Source organism: Sorghum bicolor, chromosome 7, assembly GCF_000003195.3.
Source record: "Sorghum bicolor cultivar BTx623 chromosome 7, Sorghum_bicolor_NCBIv3, whole genome shotgun sequence".
Taxonomy (NCBI): Eukaryota; Viridiplantae; Streptophyta; class Magnoliopsida; order Poales; family Poaceae; genus Sorghum; species Sorghum bicolor.
The window spans coordinates 1,074,503-1,101,893 of NC_012876.2; the positions used below are offsets into that span (position 1 = coordinate 1,074,503).

General features: G+C 43.6%; 4 protein-coding genes across 7 annotated transcripts; 2 read left to right on the forward strand and 2 right to left on the reverse strand.

The window, feature by feature from the left end:
* On the forward strand, positions 263-2,157 carry LOC8068547. Its single transcript, XM_002443692.1, has 3 exons — positions 263-1,294; positions 1,434-1,586; positions 1,807-2,157. The coding sequence occupies exons 1-3, from the start codon at positions 263-265 to the stop codon at positions 2,155-2,157; spliced, it is 1,536 nt and encodes a 511-aa protein (XP_002443737.1).
* On the forward strand, positions 3,643-8,991 carry LOC110437096 (far upstream element-binding protein 1-like). Of its 2 annotated transcripts, none has more exons than XM_021465334.1 (7): positions 3,643-3,978; positions 4,100-4,377; positions 4,543-4,728; positions 4,836-4,931; positions 5,005-5,076; positions 5,176-5,292; positions 7,560-8,991. In XM_021465334.1, the coding sequence occupies exons 1-7, from the start codon at positions 3,747-3,749 to the stop codon at positions 8,718-8,720; spliced, it is 2,142 nt and encodes a 713-aa protein (XP_021321009.1). In that variant the 5' UTR covers positions 3,643-3,746; the 3' UTR covers positions 8,721-8,991. The 2 variants fall into 2 exon arrangements, with proteins under 2 accessions (XP_021321009.1, XP_021321008.1); XM_021465333.1 differs by having other exon boundaries at positions 3,644-3,978; positions 4,094-4,377.
* LOC8064369 (non-lysosomal glucosylceramidase) lies at positions 9,693-15,269 on the reverse strand. Its single transcript, XM_021465332.1, has 18 exons — positions 15,024-15,269; positions 14,726-14,794; positions 14,331-14,447; positions 13,899-13,955; positions 13,670-13,740; positions 13,471-13,570; positions 13,299-13,369; positions 13,109-13,209; positions 12,888-12,991; positions 12,732-12,785; positions 12,573-12,628; positions 12,419-12,457; positions 12,185-12,332; positions 11,915-12,099; positions 11,745-11,815; positions 11,584-11,656; positions 11,418-11,479; positions 9,693-11,337 (listed from the first exon to the last, which is right to left on the reverse strand). Exons 2-18 carry the CDS (start codon positions 14,753-14,755, stop codon positions 9,830-9,832), a joined length of 2,847 nt encoding a protein of 948 aa, XP_021321007.1. The 5' UTR covers positions 14,756-14,794; positions 15,024-15,269; the 3' UTR covers positions 9,693-9,829.
* On the reverse strand, positions 20,368-26,006 carry LOC8068548 (splicing factor 1). 3 transcript variants are annotated; one of them, XM_002444860.2, is made up of 9 exons: positions 25,727-26,006; positions 24,782-25,066; positions 24,050-24,175; positions 23,867-23,912; positions 23,525-23,607; positions 22,758-22,835; positions 22,606-22,659; positions 22,272-22,406; positions 20,368-22,194 (listed from the first exon to the last, which is right to left on the reverse strand). In XM_002444860.2, exons 2-9 carry the CDS (start codon positions 25,064-25,066, stop codon positions 20,716-20,718), a joined length of 2,286 nt encoding a protein of 761 aa, XP_002444905.1. In that variant the 5' UTR covers positions 25,727-26,006; the 3' UTR covers positions 20,368-20,715. The 3 variants fall into 3 exon arrangements, with proteins under 3 accessions (XP_002444905.1, XP_021320787.1, XP_021320788.1); XM_021465112.1 differs by having other exon boundaries at positions 23,516-23,607; XM_021465113.1 differs by having other exon boundaries at positions 23,516-23,607; positions 24,782-25,111.

A 27,391-nucleotide genomic window follows, 5' to 3' on the forward strand; every position in this document is an offset into this window, starting at 1 on the left:
CTTGACTTATTAGTATTCTATTACGGAACGGAAACGGATTCGGATCGCGGATCGGAGTCGTATGTGCATTGTAATAGACCACCCCGTATTATATATATATATATGCATCAAACGCTGCTTTGTTTCTAGTTCCATGTGCGTGATTGCATTGCAGAGATAGATATAATAGGTGAGAGTGAGAACGATCCAAATACTTAAGTCATCATCAGACCATCATCAGAACTTCAGAAGAAGAAGAAGCTAGCAGGTGATCATCATGGTGATGGAGTCCACTACTCCATCATCGGAGGAAGACCTGATAAGTCAGCTGCCTAGCGACGTCCTAGTTTCGATCCTGGAGAAGCTCTCCCTCCGTGCCGCCGTCCGTGCCGGAGTCCTCTCCCGGCGATGGCGGTGTCTTCCAGCTCAGTTGCCGAGGCTTGTCCTGGATATCGCCAAATTCCTCCCACGCAATGATCCTGCTGCTGCGGCGGTGGAGGTGGAGAACGCTGACCCTGACGGCGAAGAGGATGGCGACGCGGCGCACGGGCCTGCCGCCGTCGATGATCCTAACGACGACGACGACGACGACCTCTACGACGCCGGAGATGAGATGGCTAACGCGGCGACGGCGCTGCTGGCATCCTCCTGGAGGCCTCCACTTGACGCCGCCGCCGTCCACAATACAGTGGCCATGAGATTCTACCTGAGGCACAATTACATGGAGCTGGGACGACTGCTCGATGACGCCGTGGCCAGCGGCAGGGTGCGCAAGGTCTCGCTGACGATCACGACGACGTATCCCATGTTTGAAGACGATCGCGACAGCGAGAGCATTCATCGCACTCTGGTTGGTTACGGCCGGCGCTTCAAGGCTCTCTTGGACGCTTGCCCGGCGATTTTCGGACCTCATCTGACAGAGCTTACCCTAGAGAAGATGAGACACGGTGGTCCTGACTTATTGGACGGCGGCATCCTCGCTACCTGCACAAGACTGGAGAAGCTGACCTTGGAGAACTTTGGGCCCGAGCGCGGTTGGCTGTGGCGTGTGCGCCATGCGTGGCTTAAACACATCAAGGTCATATTGTGCTTCCCTAGCGCCATCCAGCTCCTATGGCTTCCCAGACTGGAGAGTTTCACTTTGAGAGGTTGGTTCTGGACAACAGACAAGCTTGTATCCTTGGGTCATGTACCACGACTCACTACAATGACCCTAACCGGTGACATCGTCGTTGACGAGACCGTCAGGTTAAGCCGCATCCTTGCCAACAGCACTGCCCTCACCGATCTACGCCTCAATTTCAGTGGCAGTAATGTAAGTACTATTGTATTTTTTTTGCGCATGTTCTTATATAAAATTGATTGCAAAACACATACTATATATATATATATAGTATGTGTTTTGCAATCAATTTTATTTATTTATTTTGGTTTTAATTAATTTGTTTGTGCAGATTTGGGTTCGACCAGAAACCTCAAGACGCTTGACAGATGCGTTTAGCAAGCTCAAGAATCTAAAGCTCAAGAATGTCAACCGGGAGTGTGGCCTTGCTTGGACTATGTTCCTCCTCCAATCTGCACCACACTTACAGGAACTCTACATCAAGGTATGTATATGTACCCGGATATTTATTTAACTTATTACCTAGATGCATGTCTTTCAGCCCCCCCCCTTTTTTTTTAGCATGCTTTAGTACAACAACTACTAGATCAAATTAATTATATATCACTATGCCAATTTATTTATGACGTACTATAGCTTTCTCTAAACCAAACAACATCATCAAATATACTTACACTGCCCTTTTTTTTTTTGCTAAATTGCAGCTCATGGAACATAACTGCTGTGGTTTGGCCGGCAGGAAGAATGTGCCATGGGAAGTCGACTCCAGTTTCAAGCACTATAATCTGGTCAGGGTCACAATTGCTCGGTTTTACAGCACCCAAGAGACAATCGTGGCATTCACACGCCGTCTGATACAGGCAGCGGTTAACTTGGAGGAGATATGCTTTTGTGAAAACGCAGAGTCGCTTTGTTCCTACTGTGATCTTCCTGATCCGGACGCTGGAGCAAAGTTCCCGCGAACTGACCAAGAAAGAGATTCTTTTACCAAGAGAATCATCACAGACGACGACGGTCGATCAACTACTGCCGTCAAAATACATATCCGATCCTAATTATATATGTTCATAAATTAGAAAGAGGACCGATATATATATAGGACCTTACTTTTTGGAAGCCCGGCCTATGAATAGTATTCAGAGCACGCGCCGTGGACACAAGGCCGCCGGTGAGCTTTGAAAATTGACAGCCGCTAGTAATTAAAGTAGTCTTTTTAATTAATCTACATGCATAACTAATTACTTTCTTGTTTGTTGCATGCATGTTTATATTTTTTAAATTCTTGCTAACACCGATGGAGTAAAAGAGGGAAATGACGGACAGATTGCCACGCAATGATTAATTTAAATAAGCCTAAATTATTTTTTGTTCAAATAATTTATAGAGTTTGTTTTGCTTAAATTTGGTGAACCGTGACTGATTTATTATGACCAGCCACCATGGTTTAGTAAAATGAAATTTTGATTTAGGCCAGCGGAGCGTGGGAAAAATTATCACAAATAAGTTAAATAAGTCCTGGACACCGTACATGCCCCCAGTGATTAGCACAGGGAGATTTAACCGCTTCCATTAAGGATAGAATTATTTGGGCCTTGTTTACTTCACCCCGAAATTCAAAAAGTTTTCAAGATTCTCTATCACATCGATTCTTACGGCACATGCATGAAGCATTAAATATAGACGAAAACAAAAACTAATCACACAGTTTGACTGTAAATCACGAGACGAATCTTTTGACTCTAGTTAGTAAAATATTCACCACAAACAAACGAAAGTGCTACAGTTTCGAAAATTTTTTAGTTTTCGGAACTAAACAAGGCCTTGCTTAACAAAAATAATACTATTAGTAGTAAAAAATTAGTTCGGAAGAGGAAGGGAGATGACGGGTCGATGGAAGAGTGCGACTTCATGAGCACAAGGAAAGCCGCATATCGGACAATGAAGTAGGGTGTGCATATAAAACACTCGTCATAGCGAGTGTGGAAATAAGCTTATTTTATTTTAAAAATATATAAAATCAAACAGACCATATATTGACAGCTCACATTAATATTAACACGTATAGAGGCCATTAGAATAGGACGACTCTATACTTCATATTATTATATATAGTATTGTCTTCGTCTATGATGAAATTTTAGGTATAGTTAAATTAAGATATCTTAAATTTAATCAAATTTATACTGAAAAAGTATCAATCAATACATATGAATATAAAGAGATATATCATGAAAATATAATTTGTAGTAATTGTTTAGTATCTTTCACATAAACTTGGTAAAAAATTTGAATAATTTGCCTTATATCACTATATATAATTACATTACATCTTTTTGAATGGAGGGAATGCTTTTTTTACCACAATGGAGGGGAGTGTTTTACTTTAGTTATACTACAAATAAAATACGGTCGAATATGCTTTGACTTTCACCAAAAATACCAGCACAACATTGAAATACGTTTCTCTACATACGACACGTACTATGTGTAGCAAGAAACACCCGATGATCCCGTTGTATATAAACGGGCTAGGACATCCACGGGCTCCATCGTGTCATCCGGCGGACGTCCACGGCGACCCATCCTAAGAAAAAAAAAAAGCCAGGGCGGCGAAAACCCTCAAACCCTAATCCTTTCGTTCCCCATGGCGGACGCTGACGCCGCGCCGCCAACGCCGCCTCCGGAGGTATTAGTCCCCGAGGAGCATCTCGCCGCCGTCGAATCCGCCGTCGCCGCGGTGCAGGAGGAGGTGGCCGCGACGGCCGAAGTCGATAACAAGCGGAAGCTGGAGGACGTCAGCGCCGACGCGGAGGCGAACGGCACCGGCGAGGACGCCAAGCGCCTGCGCGTGGACGGCGAGCCCGACGTCGCCACAGGTGGATCTCTCAGCCCCCCCTTGTCTGGAATCTATGGTTTGTCGCGCTTTTACTTCTAGATAGATGAAGCTTGCGGCTCACCCGGTTGATTGATTCGCTCGTTTTCCTCGATTAGGAGCAGGGGTTGAGCTGCAGAAAGACGGCTCCTCCGTGAATGTGGAGGAGCCCGCAGCTGCGGAGGATAAGGTTGCTCCCACCGATGGGGCGGCGATGGATGGTGATAACGGCGCGGCAGCCGCTCCTGCTCCAGATTCGGCTTCTGATGAGAAGCCGCTTGAAGCAGCAGCTGAAGCTCCCCAGCAGGAAGGTGATGCAGCAACTGAAGCTCCCCAGCAGGAAGGTGATGCAGCAACTGATGCACAGGATATTTCTCGTAAGATCGAAGTGCCCAACAGCAAGGTATATTATTCCCAACAAACTCGTTTACTGTCAGATTCTGCTTATACTATGTCTCACGAATGTCGTAAACAAATGACATAGATAAGAACATTTACTGTAGAAACTACAATTTCTTCTACATGTTATTCAGTCTATTCTTATTTCTTACTTTGGGAATTCATGCAGGTTGGTGTCCTCATTGGAAAATCTGGTGAGACAATTAGGAACTTGCAATCGAGCTCAGGTGCACAGATCCAAATCACCAAGGACGCTGATGTGGACCCAAATACCCTGACTCGGTCAGTTGAACTAGTTGGAACCCTTGGAAGTGTTGATAAAGCAGAGCAGCTTATTAAGTGTGTCATAGCTGAGGTACACTGAATATGTGCTGATTCCTTAATTCGAGTTGCTCTTGAGCTGTGTTTTCACCTGCACGCTAGTTCTAAAATTTCCATTGGATGCTCTACGCTCTATTCCAGGCTGAGGCTGGCGGTTCCCCTGCCTTGATAGCTAGAGGATTTGGAAGTGGACAGCCTGGATCAGAGCAATTTGAGATGACAGTTCCTGATAACAAGGTTCTTTCTTGGAGCTAACGATGTCGTATTAGTGTGCCATTTTATATGTTCAACCATTACCTTTATTTCATAGGTTGGTCTCATTATTGGAAAAGGGGGTGAGACAATTAAAGGCATGCAGACCAAATCTGGTGCTCGTATTCAGGTGGATATGTCACTTGTCATGGTGGCTTGCCATTATCAAACTTTTACAACTTGTATATACTGAGAGGTCTAAGGAGATAACTTTGTTTTTTTTTTGTAGTTAATACCCCAACATCCTCCAGAGGGTGTTACATTGACTGAAAGAATTGTACGTATTACTGGGAATAAGAAGCAGATTGAAATTGTAAAGGATTTGATCAAGCAAGCTATGAATCAGGTGATGTGATCTTCCTTTGTCCTTTTCTGGTAGTCGATTTGCGTTTTCATTGTTAAGTACTACTATATGCTTTTGATTGTTCATGCATTCTGTGATTTTACCCTGATGGTTGCTGATGATGTGATCATGCTTCATGATTGATTGTTCTTGGTTCATGATATGGTTACTTTTGTGATGGTAGATACCAAATTTAATGTTGTCTTCATGGTATTTTTTGTTACCCAAGAGAAATTCATGGCATCCCTATTGAGAACACGGCCTTATTACAATGCTATTATTAACCGATTGGTTTCTTAGCTTTTGAGTTTTGTAATATGCCTGCTTTATCATTGCATGCAATTTGTACCATTTTTTCTGATCAAGCCAAACTGGAGATTTCTTGATAAGCTTTGTAGCTTGTATAGTTGTCCCAAGTGTACTGATATTTGGGTTTCATAATATGCCTTGCATGCAATTCGTACCATCTTTCTGATCAAGACGAGTTTGAGAATTTCCTGATAAGCTTTCTAGCTTGTATTGTTTGTCCCAAGTGTACTGATATTTTTGTTATAAACAAAAACACTTTGCTTTCGTACTTTGTTATTCATACTGTGAATATATTGTCATTTCTCTTGTTGGGAGTGTTGGCTTGAATTTTAAGATTTGTTCTAAACTAATCACTCTTCTCTACAATTGGCCTTGTATGAAGTATCCATCTTGATATATAGCAGTGCCTAATTGGGCTGGAAGGTAAGTTCTTCTTCATGTTTATCATCTTCCGATGAAAGACAACGAGACACCATTGCTTTCTCAAGATTAAGGATGTAAAATTTGTAAATTGGATTCATTAACTCAATGAATATTTCACTGCATTTCCCTCTTCAAAATCCCTTATCCTGGGTGCTAAGCACTGAGAACTTTTTATGGATTATTTTCCCTTCTCATTTTTACTGGATCATGCACGCTTCCATTCCATATCTGTCCATTGGAGCAAAGTTCTTGAATTATTTATTTGTTAAGTAATATGAATTATTGAAGAGTAAAAAAGAGTGCATGATCATACAATTCAGAAATTAACTTTTGAGCTGTAATACATAGCAAATGATTCGTCTGGGAGATCTGGATACAGATTGGATTCTTGATCCCATTAGCTTGACTATTCTTTGTAGGACAATACACTATGAGTAGGACTTTTCTCATCTATCACCCTTAGCAATAAACATGGGCATGCTTAATTGAATTAGAATGGATCACAGTGTCCATGACTATAGCTTTGCAAGTGCTGTATTACCATACCAGCGGATTATCCAGTTGCTAGCTAAGATATGATTCTGTTTCCTACATAAGCAGTCTGAACTGACACATCAAGTTCACTCGCTTCCAGTTTCCGTCAATGATTTTTGTTGAAGGTGCCAATTTTGGAGTTGGTTGGGCATCCTAATGCAGATACAGCTAGCTTTCTTCATGGGGGTCATCGTTTACTTGCACCGAAGAGGGATATTGATCATTATCCCTTACCCTTGCATGGTTTATGTAGTTGGTAACTGGTAAGGCTGCCTATGCCGAAAGGAAACAGAAACGGTATGGCATTGGAAGACTGCAACAAGTGTATCATTGCCATGACAAGGCTACTACATCACCATGTATAGGTTTGCTAAACTGAATTGTTTGTGACTGTATGTTGTCTGCAAAACACAACTTCCATATGCTATAGCTAAATGATTACGGATTTACACATTGTTACTTATTTGGTACGACACCCTTAACTAGAGTTTGGGTTGCTTAGCGTTATTTTTCCACCATTAGTAACGGTTGCTATTTGATAATGTGTGATGCAGTGCATTTAATCTCGATATAAATTGTGTTCTCTATTGAAGCTGTTTATGTTTATGAGATGCACCAATATGTTAAATTCTGAAGTATTCTTTTTATTCTACATTTCTTGTTGCAATTTTTAATGATGGTTAACCAAGGGTACTATTGATATTCCTATTGTATTAATGGTGTTGCATAATGTTGTCCAAAGAAATTTGTGGAGATTTTGTTAACGGATTTCTTTTCTTGAACATTGTTTCTTGAACGATTTAGTGATTAATGCTGGACAGTGTTTAATAAGTATGAGATATGAGCTACTATGCAGGCATATATATTAATGCTGTTCTTATTTAACTGCAATGTGAACAGTCTGGCTGCCCCTTGATGGCTTCCTATTACCTTTGGCTTTATGTTAGTTTGTAGTGTCTGTTATTTACTTCCCCTTTTGGTTTCTAACATGCTTTCTTGTACAGACATTTTCAAAGCATACAAACCAATCTGGCGGATATGGTCCACAAGGTTACCGACCTCAGGGTCATGGTGCTGGTTCTCAGTGGGGGCCACGTTCTCAGAATCATGGCTATGGATACCCACCTAGAGGTATGCCTCCACCTCAAAACTACAACGCACCCTACGGTGGCTACCCGCCGCAGGGACCACCAAGAGGTGGTATGGGCTGGGACCAGAGGCAGGGCCCTCCACCCCATCCTTCGTACCAGGGTGGTGGTGACTACTACAAGCAGGGCTCTCAGCCATATGATAGCCAGCCACCAAGCTACCCTCCTGGGCCAGGGAATTACAACAGTTATGGGCAATCCCAGGGTCCTAACTATGGCCAACCTCAGTATCCGCAACAGGCGCCTCAACAGAACTACAGCCATGGGTATGGTGATCCTAGATACAATGCTCCCCCTCCGAACCAGCAGTACTATGGTCAGCCACCAATGGGCCCGCAGCAAGGCTATCCTCAACAGCCAGATCCCTATGCTAGGCCTCCATACAGTGGACCTGGACAATGGCCGCCCAGGGGTGCTCCAGCCACTGATGGCTCCTACCAGGCGCCACCTGCATCTTATGGGCCGCCGTCTCAGCAGCCTCCTGCTTATGGGCAAACATACAGTGCAGCAACTGGACCTGATGGGTATGCGCAACAGGGTTACCCACAGCAGGGTGGGCCGGCACCAGCTCCATATGGTCAGAGTGCACCAGCAGCTCCAGGCTATCCTCAGCAAGGCACACAGCAAGGTAGCTATGCACAGTACCCGCAGACCCAACCAGCATATGGTGATCAATCAGCTCAAGCTAATGCAAACTATGGGTACCAGGGAGCTCCAGCAGATCCTAACTATGGAAGTGCGTACTCACAGCCAGGATATGGTCCTCCTGGTCAGGCAACTGGTCAGGCTGGTTATGCCACCTCTGCGCCAGCAGCCGGCCAGCCTGCATATGGCCAGGCAGGATACACCCAGCCACCTACGAATCCTCCAAGTTATGATCAGTCTGCAGCACCAGCAGCGACTCAGAGCAGCTATGCTGCACCTCCAGCAAATCCACAGCAGCCTGCTGCAGCAAAAGGGGTCTCGCCACAACCTGCTGCTGCTGGATATGGTGCTGGTGGGCAGTGGACAGCATGAGCCTCGTCTCTCAAACTTTGCTGACAGCAAGATCGTGTTGGATACCGCTTTTGGCGCCTGTTCCAGTGTTTGCGTCTTTTGGATGTCTGTGGATGCATCGGGTAGGTCTTGACTTCGTTATCAAAAGGGATTGTAACCCCTTGTTGTGATACTTGGCTCTCGTTAATGTGACTTTATTAAACATCATATTCAGTTTGAACGAAACCTTGTCTTGCTACTTCGCATCTTGTCAAGTGATTTTTGGATCCGTGTTAACCAGTCATATATTTTATGTTTGGCTTGCTCTCGCGCTGTTCCTGTAAATTAATATTGGTGTTTGGCTTTCTCTTACGGCGGTTCACGGAATGATAGGTGCCCTTGCGATTTGGCAATCATTATGTTTCTGGCTTGCTCTTGCGCTGTTCCTGTAAGGCCTTGGTTGTGCCTAAATTTTTTTCACGAATCTTATTGAATCTTGTGACACATTCTTGGAGTATTAAATGTAGAAAAAAAAACTAATTGTATAGTTTGGTTGTAAATAGTGAGATGAATCTTTTCACCAATATATGCTAATGATGGATTAATTAGGTTTAATAAATTCGTCATGCAGTTTCTGGCGGCGAGTTATGTAATTTATTTTTTGATTAGTCTATGTTTATTTTTTGATTAGTCTACGTTTAATACTTTGAATGTGTTCACATATTTGACGTGATACTTAATTTTTTTCGAACTAAACAATGCTTAAATAAATACTCCTTCCAACCTTAGTCATTTCAATTTTCTTTAAGAGTCAAAGTATTTTAAGTTTAATCAAATTTGTGATGTTGATTATTGGTGTTTGGCTTTCTATTTCGTGTTTATGGAATGATGATCGGTGGCAATAAATAACTCTGCAGTTCTGCCGTTCGTCCAAACTCGCTGGGTTTGTTTGTATTAGATTTGATCTGACCGAATCCGAATCATGTTAGTATAGTTAGCATGGGCGCTATGGTCTTTGCTTGAAATGAAAGATAAAAGTTTCATCATCTCTATATAAATCTCTACATAATCATATAATAGTGGGCTCAATTTGCATTCAACGGTACTGCTGCTTCAGGCATGGAGTAAGAATTCGTTCAGCTAATCAGCTCTCATTCTGGGAGCACCATCTGCCTAATCACCTTGTAGATGGCCCAAAGGTATCCCTTAGGCTGCTTCTCCTCCGGCAGCCTCAGCATGTTCGCCACCTTCTCGAACTGTGCCTGCCCGAGTGCGGCGTCCGCCGGCGACGACTCCTCTTCTACCGACCGCGCGCCGGGTGCCCTGAGATCCTTGTGGAGCTCAGGCGGCGACAGCGCCCACTGCATCGCCCAGATGCCGAGCGGCCGCATGTAATGCAGCGACCGGTAGCCGCCGTCCTCCGTCCACGCCTCCGGCGTCTGGAACGCGTACCCGAACCCATCCTTTCCCCAGCCGGCGTCGTGTGCGCCCTTGGCCGTCCGGAACGCGGCCTCGTGCATGCCCTCGTGCACCATGGCCGCCGCGACGGCGTACGTGACGCCAGGCCACACCTCCTTGGACTGCCCGGACGACGCGTCGACGGCGCCGTCGGGTCGCATCCCGTTCACGGCCCCGACGGCGCCGCCTTTCACCCGCATCACGTTGTAGTCCAGCACCGTCGCCAGCGCGCTCCGCGCCTTGCCTTCCTCCACGACGGGCTCCATCCCGCACGCCCGCGCGTACCACTGCCCGGCCATCTGGTCCGCCATGATGGACTCGCTGCACGCGCCGCCGCCGCTGTTGTCGTACCGGAAGTAGGTGCCGTTCCAGAGCTCGGCGTCGTACACGCGCGCCGCCCTGTCGCGCCTTCCGCGGAAGTAGGCCTCGGCGTGGCGGTCGCCGACGACGCGCGCCATCCCCGCCGCCGCCTCCAGCGCCGCCACCCAGAGCCCGCCCGTGTAGGCGCTGACGCCGGAGACGGACCAGATGTCGTACGTCTGGTCGGGGATCCCTTCGTTCTCCACCATCCCGTCCCCGTCACGGTCGAACTGGTGCATGTACGCCATGGCTATGTACACCGCCGGCCACGCCGCCTCCGCGAACGCGGCGTCGCCCGTGGCCACGGCGTCGCGGTACACCTGGAGGACGAACTTGGGGTTGAGGTCCTTCCACAGCGCCGGGTCGTGAAGCATGTACTCGTTCATCTCCACCCAGGGGTCGTTGAGCCCGACGTCGTGCGGCACGGTGCCGAGCACCTTCCGCGGCACGGTCCGGCCGTCGAAGGTGCGCCGCCGGCGTGGGTCGTGGAGGAGCACGGCGCGCGCGAAGTCCCGCTGCAGGCTCAGCTCCAGCGATGGGAAGAGGGAGAGCAGCGCGAAGGAGGCGTAGAAGTGCACGTCGTAGGTGTTGTACATGTTGTACTCCATGCCTTCCAGGTACAGGAACTGCCCCACGTTGTCCTCGCCGTCGCGGAGCAGCGCCGCGCCGAACGCCGCCGCCGCGGAGTGGGACAGCTCCTTCGCCGACGCCACCGCGCGCACCACGCCGTCCACCGCGCTGCCGCCAGTGCCGCCGTCTTCCGCGAGGAGCGTGTCGATCGAGAACGGCTCGGTGCCCGTCAACGACGAAGCGAAGCCGGCCTTCTTGGGAGGCTGTCCGTCTGTTGCAGTAGCATGTTTTGTTGTCAGTCGTCGTCTTTTCTTCAGTGACTGAATAATCATTTGTGACTGGATCATTTACCTGTCCAGATTGTGCCTCCAGCGTTGAGGTAGTAGAGCTCGTTGAACAGGGCAACTGGATACCTGATGATGACACCAAATGATTCAGTGTTTCAGACCAAAAGCTTATGCATTGTCAGTTTTTGTTCATAGTGTCGTGAGATTGATCTGACTGAAGTTCTTCTTACCATTCAGGTAGCCTCTTGTCATTCAAGATTGGCCTCTGCCATTCCTCGATCTGGGACTCCCAGTTCATATGCTCTGATCATACAGTGAATTCAAATTTCAAACAAGGGTCAAATAAAATGAAATTCTTTTGCAGGACGGTTCCAGTCAGAAAAATTCTAACCAAGAAGAGCGTCATGAGCCAGTTGCTCTGCAGCTGCGTCGGCATCAACGCCGTAGAACTTGGTGTACCTCCTGCACCATCCAGAACACAACACGACACGACACCAATGTCAGGCGACAAGCCGGTGGCCAGCCATTGCAGGTTCAGCGAAGATGCGCGGCGCAACTCACCTGTGGTACGTGCTTCCGGCGGGGAACTTGATGTCGGGGCACGCCCAGGCCAGCGAGAAGGACACCACCCGCGTCTCCCCCGCAGGCACGGTCGTCGACGCCGCCACCGCCGCGCCCAATGACGACCCGGCCTTCGACGCCGCCCTCGCCGCATTGCCAGCGCCGGCGTGCCCGAACGCGCCGTGCTGTTGCGAGCAAACGTTCCATGTCAGTCAGCACAGAACATGTAGGGTGTTTGGATCGACGGACGGACGGAGGTGAGGTATCTACCTTCTTGATCTCGTCCCACATGTCCGCCGCCGTGAAGTCGCGGGAGCCGGACGGGCCCATCGTGAAGGACGGACAGACGCTGACGCGGACGCCGTCGGTCTCTTGGGATGCGATCGCGAACGTCACCGGAGGGTGCCCTCCCGCCGTCCTGCATTGGCGTCAGCGTCAAGCATTGACATTTACACAACTGAGATGCAGGGAAGACAGCGCCATGGAAGATCAGATCAAACGAACCTGTGGTGGAGGAGAACGCCATGGACGCCGTCTTGCTCCCTGCAAACGACACAAGAACACATTTTCAACAAATAAGAAGGCAGATTCAGTTATTCCTGCTAGCTTGATACACTGAACTAGCAGCAGGTGAGAATAATGTGATAATGTCCATTACGTCATTTTGGAATTCACGTGGTTTCCTGTCAGTTCTGATTTCCCACCAACTGAATTCTACAAGAAGATAAGATCAAAAGTCAGGTCTTCTCCCAAATGTTTCATTTCATCTCCTGTGTAATGAAGAACAGGCAAATTAAAGGTGGTGGCCTGCACTTACTGCCCAGGTGAAGAGCAGTGTCACATCTGCAGCTGTGCTCCCAGAGTTGTGTACCTGAAATGCAGGCGCCAACATTACTTGTTACTAACATGTGGCAACTCCATTTCAGTCATTGAATCTGTAGCGAAAACAGGAGGATAAGAAAACAGATTGTACCGTGAATGTGAAAACTGCAGCCGGGAAGCTGCTCTCTCTGTAGTTGTGTGGGATGAAGGGCGATATCTGACGGCTGGTGATCTTGATCTCAGGGTCAGGCTCACCTGCATCGAAATTTCCAAATGTCATGTAATTGACATGATTTATGTACTAGGTACGATACGGTTATTGCTCTTGGTTAGAGTTGCTAATCGGAGACTGAAGTGCCGCAACTAACTTACCATCATATACTGTCCATGATCTTGGAAACAGGGCATGGTAGGTGCATTTCTCCTCCTTCAGCTTCCAGTCCCAAGATCCAATACTGGCTTTATCGACTTCCCTGCAAATTAAATTTGTAACATTATCATGATATGTCCTGCCTATTCAATTGCATAATATAAGTAACAATTTTAGGATTTCACTGCTCACTTGAGAAGATCAGCGGTTGGCGCTGACAACACCGTGGAGTACTTGGTCCCATTCGGGCGCGAAACAAACGCCTAGGTAACAAAACGTTGGCTATCAGTTCAGAAGGTGTTTACAGTTGAGTGAGTGCAACTGGACATTGCAAAAATCATGAATGGAGTTACAGAATGATTACCGAGAACTGATTTGCTAGAATAGGTTTCTCTTCATTCGTCGCGGGGAATATCTGAAATTGCTGAAAGTACCCTCTGTAGCTTCTCCCTATGCTTCCTGCACTGATGAAATACAACGAAAGCCAGTTTGAAAAACCCGTCTGTCATCAGCTATAGGCAAATTTAAAGTACTCAAATATTGAGAAGGCTGAGTAAACTGACCCTATCCCACCGAGCGGTACACCACGGTAGCAATTGTCCATCCACTTCCTCAGAGGATCATAAACACCAACCTTTTGGAAAAGCAAGATTTGTTTAGAACAAAAAAGTAGTGACATGACAGCATAATCTAATAAGTCATGTTTCAGCACTGAAACACAACCATAAAGCTAATCTCGGGGGGAAAAACAAACACAATCATAAAGTTTGGTGATAAAGGGGGGTAACCCACTCGGCCTTGTGCGTATTCTTCAATCCTCAGCTTCAATACTCTGACTATCAAGGGCACCTGCGATGCCACCACAAACCATTTGGTCAGTGTTGTCAACCTAGAAAAAGGAATGTGCACTTATTGCTCTAGATGAATCTAGCGTAATGTAACAGCTGTTAATTGACAGTTGTTGGTATGAGTATGAGTATGACTAAGCCTAATTAATCAGTTGCATCCTAGTATGGGAAGTACAGCTGCTGTTTTCAGGTCAGTCAGTAACAATTATGGCGATCACGACAGCTGAGCATTTGGCATTTTCCTCCTCCTAAGGAAATAGTATATAGTATATATTGTAGGAAATACCCAGTATAATAACTTAAATTGGCAGCTTGTAAAACATAATAAAGCCCTTTGTTAGTTTTTTTTAAGCCAAACGCAGTGTATGTAACTTACAATTGCTGTCAAGTCATTCATGGTCAAGCTGTACATGGCAACCTTCTTGCCTTCATCGTCGAATCTCCTTTGCCAAGTTCTTGCTGGCGGCTGCGAGCAATCGATGCTCGAGAGCACCTAGATTTATAAACCAGGAAGGAACAATCATGTCAGACTAGTAGTTTGGTTGGTGAGGATAGGACATAAGTGGTGGTTGGATTGGAGAAGATCAAGAATATCCTTGCAGATCATCTAAGGAACATCTCATCTTATGCATCATGATGGGTCAAGTTCTAGAGAGGAGATGATAAAGTGACTTGTAAAAAAAGGAATCCAAGAACACAAACTGTCGGTACCAAACAAACAAATGGATACGCCATAGCAACAAAGGGAAAACTGGTTCAGAAGGTGCCTACCTTGGCCTGCTGCAACTCCTCACTTCCCATGCTGGTTGAAGATGAACAGCTACCAGGGATATGATCTATCTGCAGGCAGTCACAAAGCACAAGAATCTGAATGCAGAGGGATCGTACAAAGCACAAAAATCTGAATGCGGAGGGGTCTCTGCCACATGGCAAGAAACAGCAAGGATGACGGAACGTGAGGGAATCGAAATCGATCCAGGCATCCATCCATCCATGGCGATGGGGAGGAGGAGTGAATCATCCTTGAACAACAACAGATGAGATGGGGAAGGAAGGAAGAGAGCGAGACCTGAGCCTGACGAATGGCAGCGGCAGCAAAACCCGGAATCGCCGAGCACGAGCAGAGCTCTCGCAGAATTCAGAAAGGCGCTTGGCTTTTGGGTGGGTGGGGTTTATATATATATGAAGACTGAATGCAGTCAGGGAAAAGCAAAGGCAGTGGACAGCACGGGGGTTCTCGTTCTCGTTGTTGGTGGCATCAGTTTCTTCATTTTTTTTTCTTTGTTTCATCAGGTATTGGCCTATTGGGTGTTTCTGGGGAGTAAAAAAAAAAAGAAATCGGCCCGGCAATAGTAGTTAACGAGCTGCAGTCATACGTCAGGGGGGGGGGGGGGGGGTAGTTGGATTGGGTAAGCAATGCTGTTTGTTTCTGAGTGTGTTGTACGTCGTGACACGAAGCTGTTTTTGTTTTGTCCTATTCTTAATTTCCTATATTCCCTAAGGATAACGGATATTTAGCAGGCTAACAACAGCAGGCGAGGGAATTTTGTTTCCCTTGTCAAGAAATTGTTCAAGAGGCATCTATGGTGACACGTGACTCGTCAGCCATTACAAATCGATGAGACATCAGAATCAGAATAAGAGTCGCCCCTGTTAGTATACAGTTTGTCACACAAGTGATTGCCGGAGAAGCTAAGCTATATTCTGATTCTGACGGAGTAAAAGAGGGTTCAGAATAAACAAGTCTGACCTCAGCTTGTATTTGAAGAAGCTGCAGAAAGAATGTATCGTTTGAAGTATTTTTTTTTTTTAAAAAAGAGGGGAAACCTCTGCTTTTAAGAAAGCACATAGTTTGGGTACATACTGGAGTAACCAGTGACAAACAAAGCGCAAAAAGATACAAAGAGAATCTGAAAACAGTTTGGATTCTCTACTCAAATCTCATGAACATCAGTTGGCATCGTCATGTTCGTCTTGAAGCTTCGCATCCAACAAATCACCTTGTCCTTCACTTGAGACATCCTCCCTCTGTCGTCTTCCTTAAGCATAATCATCCATGAAGTATTTTTTTTGAGACCACGCTAATTAAGGTGCGTTTTTCATTAAGTGGCTTGTTGTAGGCTCTGCTTAGATTCATTATCTAATAATAGTTAGCTGGCTAATAATTTACTATTTGATTTGGCCTAGCTAGTTGGATAGTGTTGTCATTGTTATTTAAAGATCTAGCTAACAATTAGCTAGTCTGATCCAAAAGACATAATTACTGGCAGATAACTACTACCTATAAGGATCCAAACAGAACTTTAGATATAAGTATAGCTTAGGCCTTGTTTACTTCCCAAAAAATTTTGCAAAATTTTTCAGATTTTCCGTCACATCGAATCTTTAGACACATGCATGGAGTATTAAATATAGACGAAAATAAAAACTAATTGCACAGTTTGGTCGGAATTGACGAGACGATCTTTTAAGCTTAGTTAGTCCATAATTGGATAATATTTGTCAAATACAAACGAAAGTGCTACAGTGTCGATTTCCTAAAATTTTTTGGAACTAAACAAGGCCTTATAATAAGCTGCACAAAATGAACCCAGTGTTCTGCGTGCGACCACTAAGATGGAAGCTTTTAGTATGTGAGTTGGAATAATGGGTATAGATATGGTAGTAGTGACCTGAAGAGGATAGTAGAAAATGGAACTGACAGAAGCATCCATGGCGGCCGAGCTGGCGACTCTTGACTGACTCGCCGATCGCGAAAAAAAAAAAATCATCAGTGAACGGTACAAAATGGTGTTCTGAAACCGTTGACCAGTAAGGGGCTTCGTTCTCTGCATGTATATATATAATAATAATGTACAAAGCAGTAGCCGCTAATATATATATATATTTTAGAATCAACTATAGCAGCCAATATATATTTTTGCAGTGGTATATGGTGCATGGAAGTCGTAGCACATGTTTTTGAATTTTCCTAGTCTTCGTCCACCACGGATACACACACACACAGATACGACCTGTGGCAGACGACGACGATCGGAGTTGTTCGCTCCTTGAAGCAACTGCTGCTTCGATATATTCATCCATCTATAGCGGCCATATTGGTGAAAAATTTTGGTTTTGACTACTATATTATTTTTATTTGTATTTAACAATTATTGTCTAATCATAAACTACTAACCTTAAATGATTCATCTCGCAAACTATAGACGAACTATATATAATTAGTTATTTTCTGTGTCGCAAAATTTTATGTGATGAGAAATCTTGAGAATTTTATAAAATTTTTTAGGAACTAAAAAGCCCCTACAAAAGATAGATGCTCACCTTTTTTTTTTCCCATTCCGTCTCGATCCCAGTAGTCCCAGCATGCGACCACGCCGGCCCGCGCGTGGATTTCTGATCCACCACTGACGGTGCATCAGTGGATGATGACCATGACTAATTGACTATTCAGACATCGAGAAGGAGGATCGTGTTCTGAAATCGATCGATCGGAGTGTCCGGCCATTTGCACTCTCCTACCTACGTACGTTCAGATGACAGTTCGTCGTCAGAGAAACGGGCACGTGCATTGTGTCTCCACACGTCCCCGTCTCTTCCCTGAAAATAATGAGAATGGTCGTTGTTCGATCATGCTTCGAGTTTGAACTTTTACACATCCATAAGAGACGTGGTAGGGATAGGGGTTATGTTATGTGGCCTAAGATATCTAGGGAAACATCACCAGATTAGGAGCAACATCGTCGCACACTCTACGTCTGTCAATCGGTGATCATCATATGTTCCACTCATTTCAAAAAAAAATTCGCGAACAAGGCTGTGGAGCCCGTATTTCATTAAGAGGCAGAGAATTGTTGGAACTTAGTACAAAGCTGGCTCAAAACAGATGGCGAGGGGCCAAACGAAGAGAGCAAGCAGCATCCTAAGCACCGGGAAGACAGTTTCAAATTATAAGATATTTTGATTTTTTTAAATACGTTGTTTTTGTTCTGTATTATATAGTGAATATTTATTTGTATAGCAAAACAATATATATCTAGAAAAGATAAAATATCTTATAATTGAAAAAGGAGGGACTACTTCTCTACGTCCGTCAATTATAAAATAGTTTTGATCAATTAACTTTTTAAGTTCAATCAAATTTGTATAAAACTATATCGATATTTAACATATTAAATATATATATCACTAAATCTATCTTAGAATATATTTTCGTAGTATATCTATTTTATTTTAAAGTCATAAATACTGATCGATGCTATTTTCTGTAAACTTTGTTAAAGTTAAAAGATAGTTTGACTTGGGCTAGACTTTATTTCATAATTCAACTGAATGGAAGACTTTCGCTTTTAAGGACTTTATTTCATACACACGGTGGTAGTCGTATCTCCTCCATGTGCAAACTTTTCCAGCCTGAAAGTTCGTTCGCTGACTCCAGGGATTAAAGGACTTGTCACCATCCACTCCACAGAAGATATATCTTCTCCTCTTGGCATTTGCCTCATTTAAAAAAAAATTATTGTATTTGTATGCATGCATAGTACGTGTTGGAAAGTAATAATATATACACACAAAAGGGACAGTTGCGTCCTAACAAATCTGAGGATCAGGAGCAACTGCAAGATCTTGCATGTGCTGAGCACATCCATTTTGGAGTCAGGACACGATCGCATGACAATGCGTTTACATGCATGCATCATCTCAACAAATACGATATGATCCTGGAGAACTGATACTCGCAATAGTATGGCTTTGTGCTGCATGTGTACCTGATCAATATATAGTATTGTTTGCTAGAGGCGACCACACACACACACACACCCTTAATGATCCAATTAATGCACGGAAGATCATAGGGAAATCTTTACAAACTCAGATCTACAAAATGATGGCTTTATTTTTCATTTTTTGTGTTCGATTGTTAGATGAATGATGAATGATATGGATGATGGATGGACATGTGTATTGGCTGTTCAGGTTCAGCGTACACAGCTGTAACGTCAACGTACACAGGTAGTTCGAGAATCGGGTCGCGCGATTCACGTGGAATTGATGACTGCCCTTGCAAAAAAAAAAAAAAAAAAACTTTTAAGAATCATCTGTTACGTTGCAGATCTCCATGCATATACCAATCTCGAGGTTCGTACGCGACTCATCACACATTCACAATATAGTGGACTTATGTGTGTGTGTGTGAGAGAGAGAGAGTTAACGGTTTCAATTGTTGATCATACCCGGTAAAATGAGTAAACTACCCATTTGGTATGATTATAAAAATCCTTGAGTATACACACCTAGAAGTTTTTTTTTGAAAAAAAAACTAAGCAATCTAGTGCATCCATAAGTGTACGTTATCGCAAAAGTTGGGATGCAAAATATTTTTTTTTAAAATTCTACGAAAATAAGAAATTTTGTCTTCCAGAGCACACATGCACGAGAGTTTTATTATTTTCATATGAATTTTTTATGTTGAGTTTAAACCTCATATTTCGTAACCATGCACATCTATAGATGCACTAGGATGTGCAACAAAAATGTTCCAAGGGGTTTTCATGTTTGCATATGATATTTTCCTATTGCGCTCTCTCTCTCTCTCTCTCTCTATATATATATATATATCTATATATATATATATATATATATATATATATATAAACTAAGATAGTTATTATTTATAGGTCCAGCTAACAATTAACTAGCCTATTACCTGTAGTTGTATGTGTTTGGATCCAAAACTGATAGTTATTAGCCAATAGTTATTATCTATAGGAACCCAAATAAGTATTAGTCGACAACCTTTGTTTTTTAAAGTTTCGTGTGTATCCTTATTCTGACATCATGAAGGAGGGTGATCGATTTGGTGGATAGGCATCCCAAACCCTAGTTGAGCACGCGTAACTGAAAAAAAAAACCCAAAAAAATCACAGAAAAAACCATATTGTATTATTAGCAACAAAAAAAACACACAAAAAAATGGACCAAAAGCGGTAGAGGTGGGATCAAACACCAGCTACATCGGTCAGCATTGGTATTTTTTTAGCAACAAAAACATCGGTTGGTTGAGGGCACTTGCTTGTCATGGGCTGAAAAGCATGATAAAGCCCATTTATACAACGACGTTCAGCTGGGCCAGTCCATTCTCACCTCTTCTCAGCTTACTTCCCCCCTCGATCGAGCTCGAGCGTGCTAAACTGCTAATAACGTTTTGCTGCAACAGGATGAATTGACGTGTTTGTGTTTGGCTAGATCTACGTGTTTGTGTTGATTGCTAATAACGTTTTGCTGCAACAGGATGAATTGTTATGGACACTTGCTCATTTTTTAAACTACTATTATGATTCATTCACTTAACATGGACATCACACCACGTACTGAAACCTATAATATTCCACTCCATTCTAGGTATATACATGTAGTAATACCAAGCACTATAAACTCTATTTTCTTCCAGCTCTTTTAATAACAAGGTTCACAAATTCCTCTCCCTAAAATAAACATCAACTGATGCCGGGAGTAACATGCATGAGGTTATTGTGATGCCAAAACACAACCTTCGACACCCCAACAGCATTCTCAAACAAGGTCCACTCATTTTTATTTCAGGCATCTGCCTTTGATGGAATTCACTATCTAGTCATCTAGAGATACATAGGAGATTAGTAACTCGCACATCTTGGCAAGCAATAGAGCCATTGTGTTTGTGTCACCAGTTAACCACAGCTTGGATTGACTTCCCACACATCAGGGGTCAGCAGCCAGCGCTACTTCACGCCAACTGATGCCATGAGATCCTCATACTCAGGGTCCGTCTCTGTTCTCTGAGCTGCTGTTGGTGCAAAAGGGTTGTAGATTTGATTGCCACCCTGCCTGTTGCCACCTGCACCAGACATATCCTGTTGTGGCGGTGGCCTCAACTGAAATGTCCGGGAAGGCAGGAAATTTGACGGATTTGATGGTGCCGGCATATGAGGTGCTTGTACTGCTGGCCAGACCCCCTGGAACCCTGCAGGGAACTCGAGAGGAGATGGATTCCTGGAGAAGGCTCCATGGAAGTGTGGAGGTGGAGGATGCATCCGAGGCTGACCCATCATATTCATAGGCCTGCCATCAAAAGGCCTTTGGAAACCTTGGTTGGGGTTCTGATTGCTAGGAGGGAAGAATGGTCCAGGGTGAGTTCTGTCTTGTATTCCCATTTGACTGCTTGGTGCTGCGAAGTCTGGAGTAGGCGCTGGTGATACGACAGGCCGAAAAGTAAAATCACCCATGACTGGGAGTGGAGGTCTCAAAGGGGCCATTTGTGCCTGACTGCCGCTTGTGCTTGCAGGACCTGGGGCAGGCGGGCCGGAAGATGCAATTGATGGAGGCACCATGCCAGGAGTTGATCCAACTGGAGAGAAAGCTGGAGGTGGCCCTCTCATCTGATCAGGTGTTGGAGGGTAAGGTGACTGCGGTGATGCCCCACCAGGAAATGCTACTGAGGAAGGACCTTGAGGCACAGCTGTAGGAAAAGACTGAGGTCCACCAGGAGGCCTGGAAACGAATGGTGCTGAACCAGTGAAATTTGGTACTGGTGGATGCTGGCCACGGTACATTGTGGGCATATTTGATGGTGCCAATGCAACGGGACCTTGTGGTGGAGTTGCACCAACAGGAGAGACAGAAATAGGAGGTCTCACTGCCATAAAAGTCGGTGAAGCTTGCAGAGGCCTCTGAGATTGTGGCGTAACAGGAGAAAAAGGTGGCCAACCACCAGATGGATGGGGTATTTGAAGAGGTCTAACTGGTGGTGGCATTGAGGAAGATGGTGTCATGTGTGGGCTTACTATAACAGGCGGTTGACCAAAAGAAGGCCCAATTGAGGAGTTATTAGCTCGAAATTGAGGTGGATGTTGCTGATTGCTTGGTGTTGATTGCTGAGGCCCAGGAACAGGAAATGGATTTCTTGGCATGCTATTCATGTGAGGAGGTTGACCTGTATATGGAAGCATACTGAAAGAACCAGCAGGCGGTTGTGGCTGCAATGAATTGTTAGGTAATGTACTCAAAACAGGCCCCATAGAAGGTATTGATGGAGCATTGGTCTGGGGTGTGGGCAGCCAAGGAGCGTTGTGTGATTGGTAATGAAGTAAATCTGGCTGTGAAGTGGTATTCTGCACCAGTTGCACATTTGCTGAAACTGCATCCTTGGAGGTAACTTCTGAAGGAACAGCAGTAGTTGTTGAAGTAGCTGTTGACTTTACCTAAAAGGTCCAAATGACTCCATGGTCAGTTGACAACAAACTGATTTTGAGGGGGAAGAAAGGCATGCTGGACTTACGGAAACAGGAGCAAGAAGCAGCTCAATCAACACAACTGCAGCATCTACTTTATCATAAGAGTCAGCCGATACATTGATGTATAGGTCTTCATAAGCATCTTGTGCTTCATTTATGTCTTGATGACGAATCTCATTCTGCGCATGACAAAAAAAGGTGCTTCATTTGTCTATTGTGTCGAAGTTGCTATAGCAGTTATTACTATAAGGACAACATACAACAAAATGATGTGCTGTAGAATGAACATCAAGATAACTAAAAAATTATGACAAAAGGACTGCAAAATGGAACAGGACATTTAAAAATCACTCTGAAAACTATCCTAGCAAAATATACCTTTTCTCCATTGATTTTCTTAGTCCCATATACTCGAATGACAGCTCCAGTTTCCTGCCATGTGTGGATAAAGCCAACAGTTTAACAAAGAGACTGCTCTCAGGGATGTTTCAACAAAATAATATCATAAGATTTCCAAAAATAGACCATACTTCATGTAGTCGCTTCTGGGTATTGCTTTCAGGTCCTAGAAGAACTCCAATAATATTATGTCCTGGATGTGCTTCTGCCTGCAATGGCCAAAAGCAGACAGTAAATGCCATGGGCAGTCAGCTAGACCTTATGGGCCAGATCGGAAGTAAGGAAGGCTCATTAGGGTTAGGATTAGAGAGAAGATTAGCCACCTTTGTTAGGAGTCAAGTAAATCTCTCTATATATACAAAAAAGGGGAGTTGTATTAATTGTAAGTAAGCATAATTCTGCCAGGAGATATCCTCATCTACCTCAGCCCCCGTGCCTTGAGATTGGCCACCGTCCCCAGTGTGTCCAATCCCAAGTGCTCGGTTCGGCATCCGTTCACCCTAGCACCCACAATCACCCAATGTTCTGCATGTCCCTCTAACCAGGGACATGATGAGAACTTAAAAAGATCTATCAAATTTTAACAAAAGGCTAAATATTATACCAAAATGAAGTATAGCACATCATAGGTAAAAAAAACAGATCAATCAGCAATACACTACTCTTGGAGATAACCCAAGCTGTGATGCATAATTCTAGTACATTACAAAGGAAAATTAAGATAAGCTCCTACTGGTGTAACTCGATTGTCCAAGTACAAGGAACTCTTGGAGTATCAGAAATATAGTGGCAAAAGAATCAAAAGGTCAACGGCATCTTTGCATACAAGCAAAACAACTAATTAATGGCTAAAGGTCAAAACAAGCAATAAGCATGATGAGATAGTGACCTTACATACCGGAAGAGGGACTTTTGTCTCCTTAAGTACTGGTTTGTAGTTCTCAGGCGTCTTATATCCTGGATTTAAACGGAGAATTTCACCTACAGATAATATGCATCACAGTTAGGACTACAGATTTTCTTGGAGACTAAATAAATATGTTTCACATGGCCAATAACAATTAAGAACCTAACATATTTTTGTTCAAGCAACTACATGCATTATCAAGAAAAATACTACTCAATAAAGGAACCCCATGGCCCCATTAGCACCAAGATGCATTGACTCAGGCATATTTATTTTCACTTCAGTAATTAAAAGAAGCACATGAATACAGGAGAAGAGGATAGCTTCTCTGACCAATAAGCTCTCGTCTTTCAAGTTCTAATAGTTCAACATTTCCCAGCTGCAAAAAGAGTAAAAAATGGTTACCAAATGGAAGCATATAATTGTTTTATCTTGACACACTATGGGCTCACATCCAAAAAAAATTGCCAAAGTGTAGACTATATGTAGTGATGACAGCATTCAAATTGGGAATACCTCATTCTCTTTCAAGACGTCAGAACCAATATAATTCAAATCATTTCCAGCAGACAATGAACCATCAATTTCGGACGTATCCAAAGTTCCAGACTTCAGCTTCTTGGTAATTTGCTCCACTCGAGTCTGCTCATGAACTAATATGAATTAATGACACCTGGCAATCGAAGTATCGTACATGAGAGAATCACAAGAAAAATGCCCATTTCAGTCCAGTCAGTGGGGAGACTGGGCTTATCCTTTCAATAAAGTATTAATTAATGATATTTTTTAGCCTACCCTCCAAAATAATGCTCACTCAATAGTGAGTTGTTCAGCATTCCCGTTCTAGTCAAAGGAAGTGAAGTATGAAGCAAGTCCTAAATTTCTAAAGGGGTTACAAAAATGTGTGCATACTATGCTTGCTTAATTTTTTAATGCAGATTGACACAGGTACCAGGCTACCAAGAGAAAGAGATACTTTAAGAAAAGACACTCAAGTTAGACATCCTTTTTACTGGAAGTAATATGGAATTATTTAGAACTGTCTCAGGCTATTTCCAAGGATTATTTTTACTGAGAAAAGGTAACATAATCTAACCATTAGGTAAAAGTTGAACTAAACATATCACATCAATCAAAATGCAAAAGATGATAGTGGTGCATATAACAATGGATGCCAAGAGATAGAGTAGGATAGAAGCATAAACCCATGGAGGTGAAAGAGGAGAGTGATAAGAGATAGTACGATACCTGGTAGGCCAATGCCCTTCCTTTGCACACGACGGGGTCCAAAGCAAGGTCAGGTGCCCACTTTGTCTTTCTCTGAACATGTCTGCTGCTATCTTCCCTGGATGCAACTGGCGTTTCATTCTTAGCACTGGTGCTCCGGACTACGAGTGAGCCGGCTAGCTTGTTCTTAGGTATAACGAATCCAGCTTTTGCCCCAAACATTGAGATCTTGGGGGTCAAAGACGATGGCGCTGTGGATTTTGCTTGGCGATGCTCCGCAGAAGAATGGTCAAGTTTTGTGGCCATCTACAATAGGGAGGACCCATTAAAGGGAATGGGTGCAAACATGTACTACCCGATATTTTTTGAACAATCAAAGTTAGTAAGTAGTCATAATTCATAAACAATCAAAGTTAGTAGGCATAGTACATGTATACACTTCTTAGATCAGACCCAGAAACAAGGTTTGACCCCAATAGAATTGTTAAGAAAGGAGAAGACTGGCACTCCTATAATATTGCTGATACAGGATAGGAACTAGAATACATTTCATGTCTTGCAAATATGGATCAGTTCAACTTAACCTAGTCATCAGTTTAAGAGAACAACACAATACAGTGCCAGAATGCGATTCTAGACAATCCTGACCATGCGGATGGAGCAAATTCGCATCTAGAATATGTGGCCCTTCCCACCAAACAGAGCTCGAGATCTCCTGATTTACTGCTACACAGGGGTGGACCCAGTAAAGGACATGGGTGTACACATGTACACCCAATAATTTTTGCAAAGCAATCGAAGTTAGTAGGCATACACATGCATATACACCTGTAATCAGATTCAGATCGGATTACGAATAGTATGTTAGGGTTTGGGCGCACCATTTTACCTATGATATGAATTTGCGTTAAGGTTTGGGCGCACGGCTTCGCACAGCAGGAAGGGAGGACCAAGGGGAGGGAATACCTAGTGTCCTGGTGGTGCTCGTCGCCGGCCAAAGTGGCGAGTGGCGAGTGGCGAAGTAGGACAGCAGCGACTGTCGCAGGGACACCGGGGCTGCAGAGGGCGGGCGCCGTGCCGGAGATGGTCGCGAGGAACTGGGCCCCAGGTGGTGCTGGACCGAGCGCAGTCTCCTCTCCGGGTTGCGGCGAGGCGAGCGGATAGAGGAGATCGGCCGCGGGCGAGACGAGTCCAGGCGGCGGTGGTTGTCCCTCTTTTTTTTTCGAAAAAGAAAAGAAAACGCACAGATGAGAAACTCAGGAGTCATTAGTACCCTTTAAGTAATGTTTTTTTTTATAAAAAAAAGTCAAGTTCGACTAATCTTTAGAATACTACTAGTATATCTTAAAAATCTATATGAAACAGTCTATAAGTTGTAGGGTTAACAATATGTCGATGTACAAATCTGGTCACTACACAAGACACGTGACAAGTTTTGAAGATATACTTAACTTCAGTGCTCGAGAGTGCTAATTAATTTAACTTATAATTAACAAGAAAAATGATAATCAGTAATTTGAAGTGAAACGTGAAGATCCGGACAGTTCCATGATCGGCTAAAGAGCCAATAAAATAAAGCTATTGGCTACAGAGCCGATATCTAGCATATTGATAGTGTGAAATAGTTTAAACAAGCTTCGTCAGCTAAAATAGAGCTATACGCGTATATAAACAATGTAAATTATAGAGCTAGAAACAGGATAGATCATGAAAGCACATACCATGGGCTACAAAGCCCATGAAACACAATCCTTTGCTTTCCATATATAAAAAGTCTATAAACTAACCAGATATGATCTATTATCACCACCAATCGGATCATGTTGAGAGAACCTTGGTAGTAAGACCATAAATAAAAACTAGTAATGCAATAAATCTATTTATAACAAAACAAAGCCTTGAGCACTATGCTTGACTAAGATTAAGATACACTCGCTGATATAGTTGAATTTGACGTCAGAATAGAGATTAACGAGATAAACAACAAGATGACAACTTAAGAGCCGATGAATCTTAATCTAGTAGGATAAATTGGTGATTTTACTAAATCTAGTAAAAGATCATCAGGTGCAAATTTACTAAACATAGTAAAATCGATAACTAGTGATTCTATTAAATATAGCAAGAGATTATAAGATGTAGCCTCACTAAACGTAATAAAATCGATATCTGGTTATTTAATACCAAATCAAGCAAGAGATCAAAAGATGTAGCCTTATTAGATTAGATACAAATCATGACTAATACCAAACCAAGCAGGAGATTAAACGATACAGCCTTACCAGATTAGATACAAGTCATGACGATACTTACAAGCAAACCAATGTGCAATGTTTCAAAACTAAAAGATGTATTATGTTCATACATCTACATGTATGAATGTGTTTCTATGTGAACGTCTCAACTAGACATGTTTAAGAAGTTCATCTTTACACACCCTCACATTATTCTTGTGAATACATCCATAACAAGCTTTTAAAATAGAAGATTCTACAATCTTCTAAAAATCAAATGAAGTAGCACAACGGTCTAGTCAGCCGCCTTGACAAGACAACCAATGAAACTAAACAAGATATATTAATAAAAATATAGAAAGTGTACCCAAATCCTACAAACAATTAAACACTAATA